At 38.4% G+C, this 17,692-nt stretch overlaps 1 protein-coding gene across 1 annotated transcript in view; it reads left to right on the top strand.

Moving 5' to 3' along the window:
- Tspan8 (tetraspanin 8) overlaps window positions 1–11,404 on the top strand; it is a 30,845-nt gene extending 19,441 nt beyond the window's left edge. Inside the window, exons 6-8 of the mRNA XM_057758034.1 lie at window positions 4,913–5,047; window positions 7,444–7,527; window positions 11,123–11,404. Of these exons, the coding sequence (XP_057614017.1) occupies window positions 4,913–5,047; window positions 7,444–7,527; window positions 11,123–11,176 (273 nt within the window). The 3' untranslated portion in view covers window positions 11,177–11,404. The remainder of the gene's footprint in view (window positions 1–4,912; window positions 5,048–7,443; window positions 7,528–11,122) is intronic.
- The last annotated feature ends 6,288 nt before the right edge of the window (window positions 11,405–17,692 follow it).

Consider the following 17,692-nt stretch of genomic DNA (forward strand, 5'->3'; position numbering starts at 1 on the left):
GTTCCCTGTTCCCTGTTCCCTGTTCTCTCTCTCTCTCTCTCTCTCTCTCTCTCTCTCTCTCTCTCTCTCTCTCTCTCTCTCTCTCTCTCTCTCATATCTAAGGTAAAATTCAATGGAAACATTAAGGCTCTTTGACTATCTGGTTCCTTCCCAGTCTTTACTGAGTATTACTTCTGAAGGAAGCTGTGTCAGACCAGGTTTGTGTGGTCAAGGCTGTTGAGAACCTCTCTCTTCCTGACATTATATCGTCCACATCCGTCGAGGGCGCTTTCTGCATTTCTTCCCCTTTGTGAATGCATGTGCTTTCAATCATGATGAATTTTATTTTGTCCAAGGCTTCTTAGCCACATCTTTAGATTTTAGAAATCTCATCATATTATCTTCATGTAGTATTCACCATAGGTGTGGCTTGACATAGACATTCTTAGAAGGCTGTGGTAGGGCTGGATTTTATAGGTTATTTATCCTGATTTTTTCAATGGTTGAAATATATTACATTTACCTTCGGTCATTTAAATATTGAACTGAATATCTACCCATTTTTGCTCATCGCACTTCTGCTAGTCTGATAATCAGTGTGTTCTTTTTCAGTTTGAAAAAAACCCAGCAACTATCTCCCTAAGATTCATATTATTTATGCTTAAATATCTCTGGATCTCCTAGGAAAGAGAGTCTATGGATGCCTGTAAACACGGTGGCTTTTTCTTTGAAAATAGCTGATGTTTGAGTTCCAAACTTTGCTTTTCAAGCCCAAACACCCTTGATTTCTTAAACTATTTATCAGATGGCATTGTTTCCCCTGATTGCTTACCAGTCTCTAATTGGACAGGTTCCAGCTTACAAAACTTCTCCTTACAGCATTGTTTGCAAGAACAGAAATCTGTTTTGAGCCAGCCTCCGTCTAAATTCCTGTGTGAGGTGCTGTTTTTCCTAACTTCCCGTGGCTGTATCCTTCGCTTGCCCACATCCCTCCTACATGATTTCCCTTCTAGAGCACAAATTACTTCAAGCTGACGACAGGAGGAATACGGGCAGCCTCAGCCCTCTCGTGGGGCATACAGGGCAATCTTAGTCCTTTCTAGGAACCTGCCTGGGACAAAAGATCATAGAGATCCAACGGGATTCTGGGACAGGTGCTGAGCCACATGCACTGCCCATTTCCAGGGACTTGAGGCCTCTTTGCCAACGGTGGCTTATTAAATGTGCTGCGTGTTGTCTGTTTTGGATGCTCTCCTTTTGTACAGAAATCCTATGCCTAGAAGTCCCTGGGCTCTTAGAGCCATATTGCTTCATTGTCCATCCTGAACCTACTTTATCTGTATATCCATTTGGCTTTCTTTGTTTTAATGACATTTCCTTGGGGGGGAAGGGTCCTATTCTAAACTCTGCTGCACCTGTACACACACTACATGTGGACAGAAGTTGTAGATGCTGCGTGGTTTTCTGTGGGGTTCAGGGAATTCCCATGCAAGCTCTCTCTAGATACGAGAGATACGATAGAGCATGTCCCTCTAGGATTCTTATCTACGTAAGGGTGATGTGTCATCATCAGCTCTGGTCTTTTACATCCAGCTGTCAACTTAGAGTTTGTTCTGACAAAGCTTTCTCCTTAGCTCCCCCATTGCAGGTCAGAGGGTAGATGCCATGGCCAGCTTTAGCCTTTCTGTCTCCTCCCCTTCTCCTTGATGTTTCTATGCCTCTTATCATTAGGTGCGTATGGGGTGATCAGAGACACATGGGATTCCTATTCTACTTTATACATCAAGTCCCCACTGATTATTACTAGTCAAAATTACAGAATTGAAAAGAATAAGTCATTCATCATCTCTGTCATAGGAACATGAAGGAGGTTGTTTGAAAAAAGCCCTCCTTGTTAATATTGAGCTTGAAACTCAATTTCAGCTCATAAGAATATCGAGTCATGTGTTTGTACTACTCAGTCTTTGAACCAAAAGCCCAAGTCCTTATATTTGCCTCAACTGAACGTGTTAGTTTAAACTCATCATTTGAACTTTCTCTGCAACTTCACACTTGCTTTCCCCATGTCTCTCTAAATTATCGATGATGATACTGTTCCCTTGAGAGCACAGCAGAGGCAATCACAGACAGTGAAAACAAAATTATGGTAGCTAATGCACTTTAAAAAACAGATTCTATATGCTGAGCACTGAGGCTATTACTTCGTATGGATTTTCTCATTTTTATCTTTGCAACCAATCTGGTGATTAGGTGCCATGAGCAGCACCTGAACCTTTGGCAGCATGGACTTTAATTATGAACACTATGGCCACCCAACTACAGCCACTGAATGAAAGTTTATTTCCTATTTTTTATTTTTCATTTTTTATTGATATTTACTGAGCTCTACATTTTTCTCTGCTCCCCTCCCTGCTTCTCCCTTCCCCCTTCAACCCTCCCCCAAGGTCTCCATGCTCCCAATTTTACTCAGGAGATCTTGTCTTTTTATACTTTCTATTTCCCACGTAGATTAGATCTATGTAAGTCTCTCTTAGTGTCCTCATTGTTCTCTAAGTTCTCTGGGATTGTTGTCTGTAGTCTGGTTTTCTTTGCTTTGCGTTTTCAAACCACCTATGAGTGAGTACATGTGATAATTGTCTTTCTGTGTCTGTGTTACGTCATTCAAAATAATGTTTCTAGCTCCATCTATTTTCCTGAAAAATTCAAGATGTCCTTAATTTTTTTCTGCTGTGTAGTACTCCATTGTGTAAATGTACCACATTTTCCTTATCCATTCTTTGGTCAAGGGGCATTTAGGTTGTTCCCAGGTTCTGGTTATGACAAACAAAGCTGCTATGAACATAGTTGAGCACATGTCCTTGTGGCATGATTGAGCATCCTTTGGATATATACCCAAAAGTGGTATTACTGGGTCTTGAGGAAGGTTATTTCCTAATTTTCTGAGAAACCGCCACCTTATTTTTTTTTTGAGATTTTGTTTGTTTGTTTTTCTCTTTTCTTTTTTTCTAATTAAAAATAGATTTTTCTCTCATACAATACATCCCAAAGAAAGAGTCTAAGTTCCCTTCCCTTAGAGCCCAGGAAATCCCACAGAAGAGGAGGCAGAAAGATCGTTAAGAGTCAGAGGAAATGGAGGACAAGGCCCTCTAAACTAACTAAACAACACACTTTCGAGCTCATAAAAACTCAAACCACAAGCACAGGGCCTACATGGGTCTATGTGGGTCTACACTAGGTTCATTTATAAAAGCTCTCTGACTTCTACGATCTTTCCTCCCACTCTTCTGAGGGGTTCTCCAGTTTCTGAGGAGACAGACCTGATGGAGACCTCCAATTTAGACTCTCTCTCAGCATGATATCTAGTTATGGGTATCTGCTCCCATTTTCTGCCCAAGGAAGCCTCTCTGATGATGACTGGACAAGGCACAGGTCTATGAGTATAGCAGACTATCACTAGGAATTATTTCTTTTTGTTTGTTTGTTTTTTGGTTGTTATTTCTATTTGGTTCTACCCTAGGTTCCTGGGCTATTCAGTCTCAGGTTCCTGGCCACCCTGGTCCAGGCAGTGTAAGGAAGTCTTGGGCTCCCTCTCCTGGTGTAGGACTCAAGTTAAACCAGACATTGGTTGTTTTTTCAACACAGAATTTCTCCATGTAGCCCTGGCTGTCCTGGAACTCACTCTGTAGACCAGGCTGGCCTCAAATTCTGCCTCCCGACTGTGAGATTAAAGGCATGTGGTCAGGCATTTTGTTTCATTTGTTTGTTTGTTTATGAGTCCGTGTCTCATAATGTCTTCTCCACTGTCCTCGAGCTGGCCATGTAAATCAGATCGGCCATGAACTCACAGACACCAGCCTGATCCTACTTCCTGAGTACTGGGATTAAATTCACACCTGAAAGATCAATCAGTATTTGCTGTTGTTGTTTACTGATTTTTCCCAGCGTGTTCTTTCTAGCAGATGAGTGAGGAGAGAGTGGAGAGAATTGCTTTCCCTTCTTCACCAATAATGTTCCGTTCCGAGTCAGGCTTGCTTCTTTGCCTCCCTGGAGCATGACCTCTCTTGCTTTAGTGAGTGTAGTCTAGGCTTTCATCTCTATGACAGTTTCCTGAAAGGCTGATCCTTGATTTGTGCTCATGTTCCTATTTTAAAGATCTCTATAAAAATTCAGTCCCAGGGAAGTTCTGAAATTCTTCAGTCTTTGAAATGTCTCTGCTCCAGAGATCCTGGGATAGAAATTTTATTTTGATAATTACTCAAAAAATTTGAAATATATGCATATATATTTAAATTGAGAACTTGACTTCTTTCTGTGAAGCTGGGATGCATAGCTCAGAGTCTACCCTTTCTCTTGTCATTAAAACTAAAAGTTGAGAACCTGTTTTTTTTTTTTTTTAAATAAACTTATTTCTAATTTCTTCAGACTTTTACTATCTTGGTCATTGTTCTTTGTGTTGCTCTTCAGACAAAACTGAAACATTCTTTCCATTCTATAAACAGATTTTATTTTTATTTTAATTATGTGTATGTGTGCTCTGTGTGGGTAAGGTGATATGTCATATCTCAGCACAAGTAGTACTGCAGGGCTGGCTCAGTGGTTAAGAGCACTCGCTACTCTTTTAGAGTGCCAGCTCAACTCGGAGTTCCGTTCTCATGGTCCATGTCAGCTGGCTCACAGCTGGCCATAACTCTCTTAATACAGTTCCAACAGATCCTATGCCCCCTTCTGGCTTCCCAGAGCATGTGACTGGCATGTTTTTGCACACACACACACACAACACACACACACACAACACACAACACGTAAATCAAATCAAATCTATACTTTAGCAAAAGAGGAATCTTTATGATGATGTTTAGAAGAACAGTTCAGTGTATGACAATGTTTCTGGTTATGCTAATGACTGCTTTTCCTTCTGCTTCTCTTTTCACAGTTTAAATGCTGTGGCTTGGTTGAGGGAGCTGAAGATTGGGGAAATAATTATGAAGGCATCCGAGAGTCATGTAAATGTACAAATACGTCAGAATCTCAGTGCTCTTATTATAATGGAATTAAGGTTAACAAACAGGTGAGAATGAGATCCATTTTGGCACATTAACTAGTTCTGCTATTTTTTTTTCCCACAATGACAGTCTCTGTAAAAACTTAAAATACAGCAAGCATTGGGAAACTCTGATATGAAAAGACAGCAATTACCCAAATGTAAAACTAATCTTTAGTAAATATAAAAGACATGTACCCCTTACCACAAAATTTTTACTAAGCTGTTCATTCTGCCTGGAAAGGCTTAGTACACACATGACACATGACAATTGGCATTAACGTTTAATTTTTTTTTTTTACTGCTATTCTTTTTGGAGACTCCTCTATATCAGTGATACCACTGTAATGTCAAAAAGGCTCCAACATCCTTTAAACAATTATCTGGCCATGAGAGACCCACAAATACTATGACAAACCACAACAGATTAGTGTCTATGATACCCAAAGTTATTTTCCATCTAGTTACATTTTTGTTTACCAATATTGATGTCATTAATAAATGAAATAATGATAATAATTGTAGGGAAACAATTCTCCCCTCTGGACTACTGACCTTTATCTCTGGAGTTGATGAGACTCTGCCCTGAAGCAGCGTTGGGACAGCCCATATTTATAGTGATTCATGGGAAAGGAAGTTGCCAGATTGCAATATTACTGAACCATTTCATTGTCAAAACTAATCACAATTAAATTTTTGTATTCTTACCTTTATATCTGATTCTCTCCTGCCTACTTAAACTTAGCCACATACTGTTTCCAAGGTAGAATGTCTGGTACAGATTAGTGTGGTTACCACTTAGGATGAGGAGGAATTCATAGATTCTGTTGACACGGATGCTTATTTCCTATAAAAGACTTGGTAGAAAGATGTTTTTCCCTACGATACATTCTGAAAAGCCCTCATAAAAAGATATTTCCTGAAAGTTCACACATAATTCAGTTGAGTATAAGCCAACAATTGTCCTACTACCATAAAAGGAAGGTCATAAATTTGTTGAATACTTCCATCTGCCGTGTGTCATTTGCAAGTCTGGAAAAATAGGAAATCTGCAATGACCATTATTCTGGTTTACTTTTATTTTCTTCCCTCTCTTTTGCCAAGATCATTTTATTTTCTTGGGTGCAGCAGGAGGCAGACATAATGAATGCAAACCAATAGATGTGGTCATTCATCTCCCTCTTGACCCTAACTGACTTGATAATCCCGGTTGTTTTCTGTTTTGGATTAGAAATGATAGGAGAAGTCCATTACATTAAGGAATGGACTGGGGGAAAGACTGTCCAGCCTTACGGAGATCTTTCACTCTTTCTAGCTAATAGCATGATTGGTCAGTCTTTATATAAATGAGTGTCATAAGGATGACAGAGTTCATGACAATATGAATTGTGTTGTGCAGTGTTTCTACATTTTCAAGAGTTACCCTTGCAATTTTCAGTTACTGGAATGTTTAGAATTTGCCCGAAATATTTTAAAATTGGTTTCCAGGATAGTTTGAATGCATTCCAAATAATGTATCAGAGAAGTAACTTTTTAAATTCTCTCTCTTACTTAAAGTAATAGCATAAAAGTAAACATAATTTTTGAAGATAAAAGTAGCACTCATATTTATTATTGAAGTATTTGAAATGTTTTGGTTGTAAGAGGAACATCTTACTATGTCTAGTTGCAGCCTCAATAGTAGGTTTCCCTGCTGCAGCTCACAAGCCCACATAATCCATAGTTAGGAGAACACCAGTTCTTAAACGAGCAGTCCAAAGAGAAGATTCAATTATTTATAATCTTTTGATTATAAAAATTATAGTTTGGGACTATATTGGTATGAATTCATTTTTAAATTTTCAGAAAACAGTTTTAGTTTTTCATTTTCTTTATTTTATTTTATTACATTTTATTAAGACAGTTTTTAAATTTAAATCTTTTTGATCATATTCTTCCCTTTCCCCAAGTCTTTCCAGAGCCTCTCCCCCTCCCAACCTCCCAATTTTAAGTTTAAAAAAAAACCAGTAAATTTAAACAAAATACACCCGCTCAAAAAAACTCTACCAAGCTGTAACCAAATGAAAGCACACGAACACGCACATGCACACACACACACACACGCACACAACTGTGGAGTCAACTATTTATTGGTCAGCTAACTACTTGTGAACATAAGGCCTGTCCTATGTAGTTGATAAGCTGTTATTATTCTATTGATTATCAACCCCAACATTCAGGAGCTATGTAGCTAAAGCAAAAAGAAAAAAAATATTAGTCTCAATTTCTCTTTAACACCGAGAATAAGATGAAGCTAGATATGGAAGAAATTGTTTAATTCCTTTTTGCTGACCTTGGTAACAATATGACAAGTCAACCAGATGAATAAGTATGAGATCAAAATTTCACTAAAAGCATTGTTGTTTGTTTGTTTATTTCACTAGACCTGTCTTTCTCTGATAAAAGATCTGGTTGAAAAGAACATTATCATAGTCATTGGAGTTGCTTTCGGACTGGCAGTTATTGAGGTACAGTATTACATTGTCATTGCCTCTGCGTTCATTCCACTCCTCATTGATTGTAACAAATGCCAAATGCGAGTGCTGAGAGAGCACTGGGTACACACTGCCCAGGGCACAGCATCTCTCTGAGTCAGCCTTTAGTCTGGAACAGGTAGGATTATAGTCCTGTAAACCAAGAAGGGCCGAGGCTGCTGTTTCTAAATGTCTTCTTGCAATGTACCAGTAATATATAGGCCATATATTTTTCTACACACAGATGATTTACCTGAACACAGATGTCACAGAAAAAGAGTAATATATACTAGGTATTGTTTTCTTGAGGGAAAAAAATAATATCTGTACAATTCTTATTTGTAGGTATCCCTTTAATATCAAAACTAGTTCAAATTTTCTGAAGTGAGGTAGAATGAAGGAAATAAAAAAAGAAAAAAAAAGAGATCCAGCTGTCCCAACTGGCAATTTCTAGCCATTATCTTGCAACAGAACATAGAAGCCGAACTCAAAGGAGTGGAGAAATGTTTTGCCTCCAATTCATTCTAGAGAAATTTAAGAACTTCTAAACAGCAAAAGCAGTTACCTTGGATTTTCTCATCTTAGATACTATGATCTTGGAGATATTTTCAGGAAAAGCTCTCAGTGAAGCTTGTGAATCCTTCCATCAATTTAATTATTGATGTTGAAAAATAGATTTTCCATTGGATTTCTATCTTGATGGATTTTCTTGTCATTTCATTTTATATCCGGAAAGGTAACTTTCGTATGGTCTCCAAATATTTACAAAGAATATGAAATAAAACATTTTCAAAGCAGCATTTATGGTATTATCTCAGATCACGAGAAACATAGGCATGAAAAGTGTCAGAACCACTCATGACCACATGTAAATATGAGAGCAAGAACTCAAACACTGTGTGGTACTTCCCAGGTGATTGCAGCAGAATGACATTTACATCATTCTCATGGAATGCTGGGTAGTGTCCCTTTAGGCTCTTAAGTCGCTTTGGAGCCTCTTGCTGCACAACTACTTAGTCAGAATTTTGCTTGAGATTAAAGTAATTTATTGTCCTCAGTTGTTACTGGTGGAATTTCTTAGTCATGTATCAGAATAAAAGCCAGGTACTACTAGTATTGAATACACACACAACATATATGTATCTTGTCACCCAAATGAGTCAAAGTCAAATGCTACTTTGCATTAGGTCTGTTTCTCTTGATTGTGCCATTTATTCTGTGTCCTTTGTATTCTGGCTTCATGCTAATTTAGAAATAATAGACAATGTCCACAAAGGCAAGTGAAGAATCACATATATATTATTGTCACATGAACACGTGGCACACATGCACTTAGTATGCTTTGATAGAGTTGATTTTAAAGGAACAGTCACAGCTGAGGATATGGCTTGGTCATAGAGCATGAGGTTAATGTGCCCAGAGACCTGGGTTTAATCACTAACTAATTAAGATTGGGAACGCAGGTTTTAAATGAGGTTACATATTAAATTTCATTTTAGACTCAAACTTGAGTTGACTATGACTGAATATAGCTCACACATGCTTTTAAGAGGTTTGTTGAAGCTGAGCCAAAAGTAATAAGGACATGATTGATTCAAAAGATTGGTGTCTTCCATATCATAGCCAAACTTACTGCCAAGAATCTAAACAGATCTAGAGGAAAGGAAGATTGCAAGAGGGATAGATAGCACGCATATCAATATTTTATGAATTTGATAAATTCCATGTACTTGTTACACATTTAGGGACGTTATTAATTCTCATACCTGACTTTCCAGGGAAGTACTTGAATAAACCCTATGTACAATAGTTTACCACTATGGAGTTTGTGTGGTACTGTCATGATGTGAGTGAGCCCAGTGACATTGGGATGCCTAGACTATATGTAGATATAGTTAACAATTGATTGACAGAATTGTTGGATACTTTTCTTTGATTTCTCAAGCTAAAGCCTGTCTTCTGCCTGGAGTTTGATGTAAAACAAGTATTTGATGCCTTACTTTATCCAAAAGAGAGCTTTGCAAATGGCCCCCATTATCCAGTCAGTAGAAATGTACCTGCCTCCAAATAGACTCTAGTCTTAGAGTCATTCAATGGGTCTCTCAGCACTTCAATCTTTTTGACTTCCAAATTCAAGGGAACACAAAGATGCACAGAGAGAAAATCTCTTATCATAAACCTTTATAAAGAAATAGAAGCATCTCTCTGCAAAGCTAATGCAGAGAGTATATGTAGACAATCTTCTCAGAAAAAAAAACACATCATAATCTGTATTTAGACTTTAGGTGGAGGCTTTGTTAATACTCTATTCCTTTGGGGCTCCTTTCAGCTTGAATACTAGAAACTCATACAAAATACTTAATTCTGTGAAAAAATTCATCTGTAAATGTTTGGAATCCTTATCTAGACTTAAATAAGCAGATTATTATTAAAAGGTGGTCGGCATTTTGTGGTTTTACTTTCACTAAGCAAAAAATTATCAAATGGCATGGAATATTTATCTTTTAATAGGACAAAAGTTAACCTCACAGGAGGTCCTAAGAACAAAGCAATTCTGAGAATTGGCCGTTTTACCACATTTTTAAAAACAGCTCCAGCATATGGGAGTCTTAAGTGCATAAACACTTAGCAACAAGTCTGTTTTGAGTCTTTGTTCACATATCATAAAACGTTGAATCTCTTTTCTGTGTTTCTGAACACAAATATTCTTAACATATAAAGAAATGAAAGAAGTGTGATATTAGTGATAAAATACTGATATAAAACTATTCTTTGAAAGTATTTCATTAAGTTCTTCAACCTGTGTGCAGTATAAATGGAAGTCACCACCCTCCTCCCCAAACTCCACGTCTCCTTTTCAAGGGAACTGTGGCAGAGGAAGCTGCCATTTGCCGAGTCATCTTAAACGATCATACTCTATCACTTCTACATTAGAACCAAAGCATTCAAGTCACCAATTGTGGAGTCCATTAGAGAGAGGTTTTTTTTTTTTCTTTTGGAAGAACTAATGAGATGGAATTCACACCCTAGATTTTCAATTGTGTTTTGTTACTTCAAAAGAAAATTCCTGAGTTAAGCTAGCCCCCATAGTTTTGAGTGATTTTTTTTTCTTCTTTAAAAATGTATATAATTCTTTCACTTCTAAGCATTGGCTAAAACTTCAGTAAGAGAAATTCTAGACTCCTTGATTTCTCTGCAGATGATCCAAACCAGATGACCATGGTCTTTCCAGGGAATCAATAAGTATATTTAGCTTCCACAGCCTGGTGTTACCCAGAGCTCAGAGGGAAATGCTTTATAGAAAGATGTATGTGTACCACAAGGAGAGAGCATCCTTTAGTAGCAGCTGATACTACTATCACAATGAAGCAGGGGCACACACACACACACACACACACAGAGAGAGAGAGAGAGAGAGAGAGAGAGAGAGAGAGAGAGAGAGAGATCTGTACTCACTTTTTGATATTGTTCTCCTGGTTCTCTTCCTCAGGAGTCTAAAATCTCATGAGAGATTCAATCGACAGTTTCTGTTTTCTCCCTGTTATTATTTAAATTCCACGTTAATTCTGTTTTTTTTTTTTATTTCTAGATTCTTGGTTTGGTGTTTTCTATGGTGCTGTACTGCCAGATTGGGAGCAAATGAATCTGCAGATTTACCAAGTAATCTTAAGCACCGTTTAAGTTTTTGCTTTGGCTTTGTAACTTTATATAAGCGAATACTGTAAATACCAGGAGCAAATGTCTTATTAAAATGTCTTGCCTAGGCTCACTACAGATATTTTCACACATACTCAGCATATTTAAATGTGAGGGACAGAAAAAAAATGAATGTGTATTTTTTTTTTCGCAAAATAAAAAGTGTTTACGTTGATGCTTTTCTGGTGTCTGGTCATTGTGTTCAGGTGGCTCGTGGTTCTGGGGATGTTCATCAGGACCTACCCAGGGGAACAACTTCATTTCTCAACAAGAGAAATGCACACACATGCACATATATGCAGAAACTGGCTTCCTCCTCTGTGCAGGAGAAAGACCACAGAAGGCAATTATTGTTAAGTTGCTCGAAGTGACAGCAAAGGAGTAGAAAACTTGGGGTATCTCTGCTGGATTGGACATCTCTATTCTCTTCTCTCCCATTCAATGGTTCTTCTGTGGCGATGTATCATCTGCCAAGCACAATATTATCACCTCATGTCTCTCCACACACCCCTGTGAAATAGGCCCTCATAATGACCCCCATTTTTCAGCTGAGACAGTGAAAATTTACAGAAGTTAAGTAACTTGCCCACAACTGATGTGGATTCCCTCTGTATGCTGTGAATAGCATTGGTTAATAAAGAAGCTGCTTGGGCCTATTGCAGCACAGAATAGGGCAAGGCAGGAGCTCCAAGCAGGTAGAGAAGGAGAGAGTAGGCGGAGTTAAGGAGAAGCCATGTAGCTGTCAGAAGAAATAGACACAGGAACTTTGCCTGCTAAGCCACAGCCACAGATTAATAGAAATGGGTTAATTTATCATATAAGAGCTATCTAGCAATATGCTTAAGTGATTGGCCAAGTGGTGATCTAAATAATATAGTTTCTGAATGATTATTTCCAGACTAGGTGACCGGGAAATGAACAAGCAGCCTCTCTCAATACATGACAGAAATGATAAGCAATGGGCAGAGATGAGATTCAAGCCTTGACTGTAACCTCCCAGATGATGTTATGTGTTGGCTTTCTGATAACATACTATCTATAAATTTGTTAGATTTTTATAATAGCTGTTTTTTTTGTGTGTGTGTCTGTCCTACACTGAAACTCTTTGAAGACATTGCTTCTTATGTGTGCTTGTATCTCTATTACACAGTGGTTAGCACTGAGCTAGCACTATAACTGAAGTTATAGATTTTCTGAGCATTCACTCAGTCTCTGAATATATTCTACTCACTTTGCACAGAGCAACCCTCTTATGTTCTTGCTAGTACTAGACCTATTTTGATACAGGGAAAGCCTTTCCTAGAGAGACTAATTTAGGGCACATAGGTGGTAAGTGAAGGAATCATGACTGGTTCCACATGACTCAACATGTGCTTTTTGTGTGGTAGCATCTAAAGTAGCTGTGATAATTTATTCTCATACGATATATGTATGGTAGGCGTATTCCCCTCTTCTGAGCACGAAGGAAACCAAGGAAGGCAGTTACTTACAAAAATCCTTACAATTTTTATATTGAAGAAAAACAGTTATGAAAATGAATATTAACATTTCTTTTGCATAACTTTGGGCACATAATAGGAGCTCGGTAAATAATATGTTATCTTGGTAATATAAGGGCTTTTTTTTTTTATCAGTTAGTCTTAGTAGGAAAACAGAAGCCCTCTAATCCCTTCAAACAATAAGGGCATAGAGCAAGAAACTGACATATTAGGTGCTATGTCCTGCCATAAGAAAATAGATTAAGTGCTTAAAAAGGCAGAATTTCCCAGATTTCTGGAAGCTGAGAATTTTAAGACCAAGATGCTGGTGGATTCAGTTCCTACTGAGGACTCTTTTCTGCCTTGCAGACAGCCCCCTTCTTGCTGTGTTCTCATGCTGGAACGCAGGATAAAAATGGGTGGAGAGCATGTGTTCTGGTATGTATTTCCTAGAGAACAATACTACCAGTTCAGAGTTCTACCCCATGACAGTATTTGACATAGATTACTTCCTCATTCATATACTTCCACAATGGGAGTTAGGGCTTTAAAATATGACATTTAGGGGGAAATAACTCATTCTCCATCAATGACTTACATAGATGGTGGGGGAAAGTAGACAGAGGCAGGTGGACAAGTGAGGTAAACCAAAGATTAGCAGCAGCAGGAAGACATTGCGGATGTATGTAGGAGCAAAGGGCAGAGACCATGCTGGGATCCAGGGTTGTGGGGAAGAAGATGGAACCAAGAGAGGGACCACAGAGGAAGGATTAAGAGCCGTGGAAATCTCACAGCAGCACCAACCCCATTCCTTTGCCATCCCTCCACCAGCTGAATCCACCAGACAGGAGAGCTGGGAGTTCAGCTCCCACTGAGGCAAAACATAGAGGGAAGGGAAGGGCAGAAACAGCAAGGATCATCACAACAAAGTCAGCCTTTGAGAACAGGCACACGGGTGCTTAACTTTCTGAGAAAAGGACATACACGTGGTAAAAATAAATAATGAAAAGATTTTAGAATCTGTATGAGAAATTGTGTAGTTTCTCACATTTTTTTCCCACTCTTGGCTAAAGTTGATGGTAGGTATTTCAAGGACAGAGAAGACTTGAGAGAGCAATTGCTCTGAATGGGGCCCGTTTTACCCTGAGGGGTTATTTGTCAGTGTCTGGAGACAGTTTTGGTTATCAGCGCTGTGAGTGGAGGAGGGTGTTACTGGCATCTGGTGAACAGAGGCAAGGAATCCTGTCACACTCTACGGTGCACGCGAGCTTGTCCAGCGGCTAAAACTGTCCAGTTCAGAATGTCAGCTGCGCTGTGCAGGATGGAGAGAGCCTAACTAGAGAGCCACGTGTGAGCATCAGAGCACGCGAGAGAGCCCAACCTGGGGAGAGTCTCCTCCTGCAGGTCTCGAAGGAGACTAGAGGGGGTAAGAGCTTTGACAACTCCTTAGTGTGCGACCTTCACAAGTCACTTGAAATTCCTCTTCTTCAAGGGAGAACTTTTATCAGGAAGACATTAACATTTCCAGACGTCACCCTGTAAAGATCAGCGGCTGAAATGCATCCAGGCTTCTGCTTTGGCTGTTTCAAAATGTTTATTTTCTTTTGATAATTTGCTTGCTTTCTAAATTTGTTGTTTTTCTTTCCTTTATTTTCTTTTTTTTTTTTCCCACTCTGGATGCGATTATAAAGGAAGGTTTTACTTTCCTGAGTAATGTTAAATTCTGATTTAAAAATAAATTCATCTTTTACTTCTTGGCTCCAAGATCAAACCAGAATATTACAAAATATGTAAAATTATTTTAGTCACTTAAAAATCCTAGCAAGAACAAAATGAAAAGATTTTTTCCCACTAACCTGTTAATCCAATGAGAATGAAAATGTTTCTCTAATTCAGTGACATGTAGGTATTATTTTTCGTTATGTTTAAGATTACCCATGGTGCTAATTTAGATATATGAAACTCAAGTGAACACTTGGGCATGTTTCTCAGATCTACTCTCTTCTCTGTTTCTCTTCTGTCATCTTATTTTCATGATCTCTCCTGAAGCAAAGTCATTATAATAACCACCTCTTAAAATACTTATGTATTATTCATGTATGTGCATGTATGTACACCTGTTCAGATGTGCCATGCCCATGGAGGACAAACATGGGCATTGGGTTCCCTGGAGCTGGAGTTCCAGGGAGTCACGATCTACTTGATTTGAGTGTGGGAAACTGAACTCTGGTCCTCTCTAAGCCTAGTAAGCACTCTTAACTGCTGAGCCACCTCTCCAGTCTCATTGCAATAACCTCTCAATAGGCTTTTTCCACACACGTTCTACTTCCTTCAAATCCATTGCCTTTGGTGGCACTGGAGCCGTCTGTCTAGAATAGAAGTGTCATTTGTATTCTATGTCATATTATGTGCTCTGGTTCTAAGATAGGTTTGTAGTCTCCTGTGGCTTATGATGCGCTTCATCAGAGCTGTGTCTGTTTCCCTGCTCCTCTCTAGGCTTTGTTCCGTGCATAACCCCCAAGCCTTCTCATCTTTGCCTGGTTCCCACACTTTCAATGACCATCATATCATTTAGGTCTAGCTGGAGCCTCACCTTCTGTATGGCACCATTCTGGGCCCAATCAGGACTGTTCGGTTTTCCATTTAAATATGCACGTCCTCATATGTCTTAGTTATTTTTCATCTGTGTTTAATTATTAGATTTTTGATGACTCTCAGGATCAGATCCTAGCATGGTAACTAGGATATATTAACAGTTCAGTCAGTATATATAATTATTATCACCTGCTTCATTTGAAAGACAATAGCCCTGCTGTCCTTAAAGACTGTTCATTGAAGACCAGCCTTTACTTACAATCACATATATGTGTACATATATACACACATATATACAACTAGTATACAAGCTAACACATATATTATAGTTAATATTATGTTACTATATAATATTATATTTTCATTATAGTAATTATATTTGTATAGTATGTATTTTATATAGTTATATTGATCTTATATATCCTCCATGTTACTTATTATATATAATTTATTATATATATATATATATAAAATAGTCCTCAAAAGAATTCAAGCTCATTTAGAATTCAAGCTCATTTGAGTCTCAGAACAATTCTCTTACTAAAGTTTTCTTAGAGTTCAGAGGAGGAAATTGTAATACGGGGAAGTTAAGCAAGTCATTTGAATTTGCTACAGCCAAGATACAAACTCAGGTATCCTGGTTCCATATTACATTATTAAGCCCCAATACACATCTTGGGGAAAAGCTAATTTGATTAGAATTTGAGTTTTAGATTCTTTCCAGAGAAGTCAAATTGCTAGGGATAGTATGTGAACATCCGGTTATAGTGACAGAGTGCCATGAATTCAATGGAGAGTCTTCCCCTTTCTTCATCCTTCTACTACATGTATGTCCTAATATATATATATATATCACATACAATTGTCTTTATGGTCAAATGGTACTGATGTTGCTGGTTAAAGATGAGGAAATATTATATCTAGTTGGGAGACGAGAAACAAAAGAAAGATATGGCTGATTAAAAGACGAGTGAGTAAGCAAAAGAAAATGGCTGTTGATATTTTTCCTCCCTCAGGTTCATAGATTATACTTAATATTGGATTGCTTGTTGTTGGATTAAAATATTGGGAAGACAATCAAAATTCCTTGTACAGCCAGGAGTGGTGGTGCAACCCTTTAATCCCAGCAATCTGGAGTCAGAGGCAGGTGGAACTCTGTGAGTTCAAGGGCAGCCTGGTCTACAAAGTGATTTCCAGGACAGTCGGGGCTATTACATAGAGAAATCCTGTTTCGAAGACCAAAACTAAAACAAACAAACAAAATTCCTTGTATTACTTATTTAATATTATAAGAGAACGAAATGCCCAGGAGACAGGATGGGAACAAAATAGGACATTTCTATAGTAGATATCGGTTTTTGGTCAGTCTCAAGCCTAGTTTTTCTAGAGGAAATAGCTCAGTACCAATGTCTGGGTCCTGTCTCTGCAGAGTTTGAAATAACTCCTGGTGACAGAATGAAGATGTGCTGGGAACTGCTCACTTGAGGATATCCATGGAAACTGTTGAGTGGTTTCTGTTCTTTAGATATCTGCTCCCTTTTGTGGCTGAATTCCATACATACTTCCAGAGTTATATCTGTGAAGTACCCAGATTTCACCTGCAACCGCCCAATGAACTCGAAACATACCCATTCGTTCTTACGTGCTTTCTTACTCTTGAACCTGTTCAAAACCTCACAGATTCCATGGCTTCCTCCCTGCCCTAACTTCAGAGTGGAATTTGAGGCAGCTGATTATTATTATTTTGCTACGCAGGCTCTAATAATATAAATCTGTCATTTTCCAGGACGGTAGTCTTGCACGGGTCTACCTGTCATTGTTTTGTCTCATTTGATATGATCATCTTCTGTCTCCAACTTGAGTCTTTGCCTCAATTGTGCCTGTGGAAGAAAATGAAGCAGCCCTACTTTATAAAGTCTCCATTATTTCTTTTAGGATGGTAAAGTGGTACTCATCTTTCCTGAGGTTAGAACTACATCCCTTCACCATTCATTCCCAGTCCTTCCTCATACCATTTGAAGCCCACAAAATCCAAAGACAGTTGTATAATGCCACCTGCTATGGTTTGGATACCTCTTCTCCCATGGTCCATGTGTTAAAGATTTGGTCTCCAGACTGTGGGAGGAGAATCCTTAAGAAGTGGTGCTTCATGGGAGATCTTTTGATCATTAGTAACACATTGTCAAAGGGGACCATAATCTCCCAATGTCTTTCTCTCTAATTCTTTACCACAAAGTAATCATATCTCCACAGTCACACAGTCCTACCATGATGATCTTGCCAATAAAGCTTGACCGTGAACCCAACCTTCAAAACTCTTGAGCAAACATAAATCTTTCTACTTTTGTAAGCAGATTATTTTAAGTGTTCTGTTACAGTACTAAAAGGTC

This window comes from Chionomys nivalis, chromosome 25 (genome assembly GCF_950005125.1).
Source record: "Chionomys nivalis chromosome 25, mChiNiv1.1, whole genome shotgun sequence".
NCBI lineage: Eukaryota > Metazoa > Chordata > Mammalia > Rodentia > Cricetidae > Chionomys > Chionomys nivalis.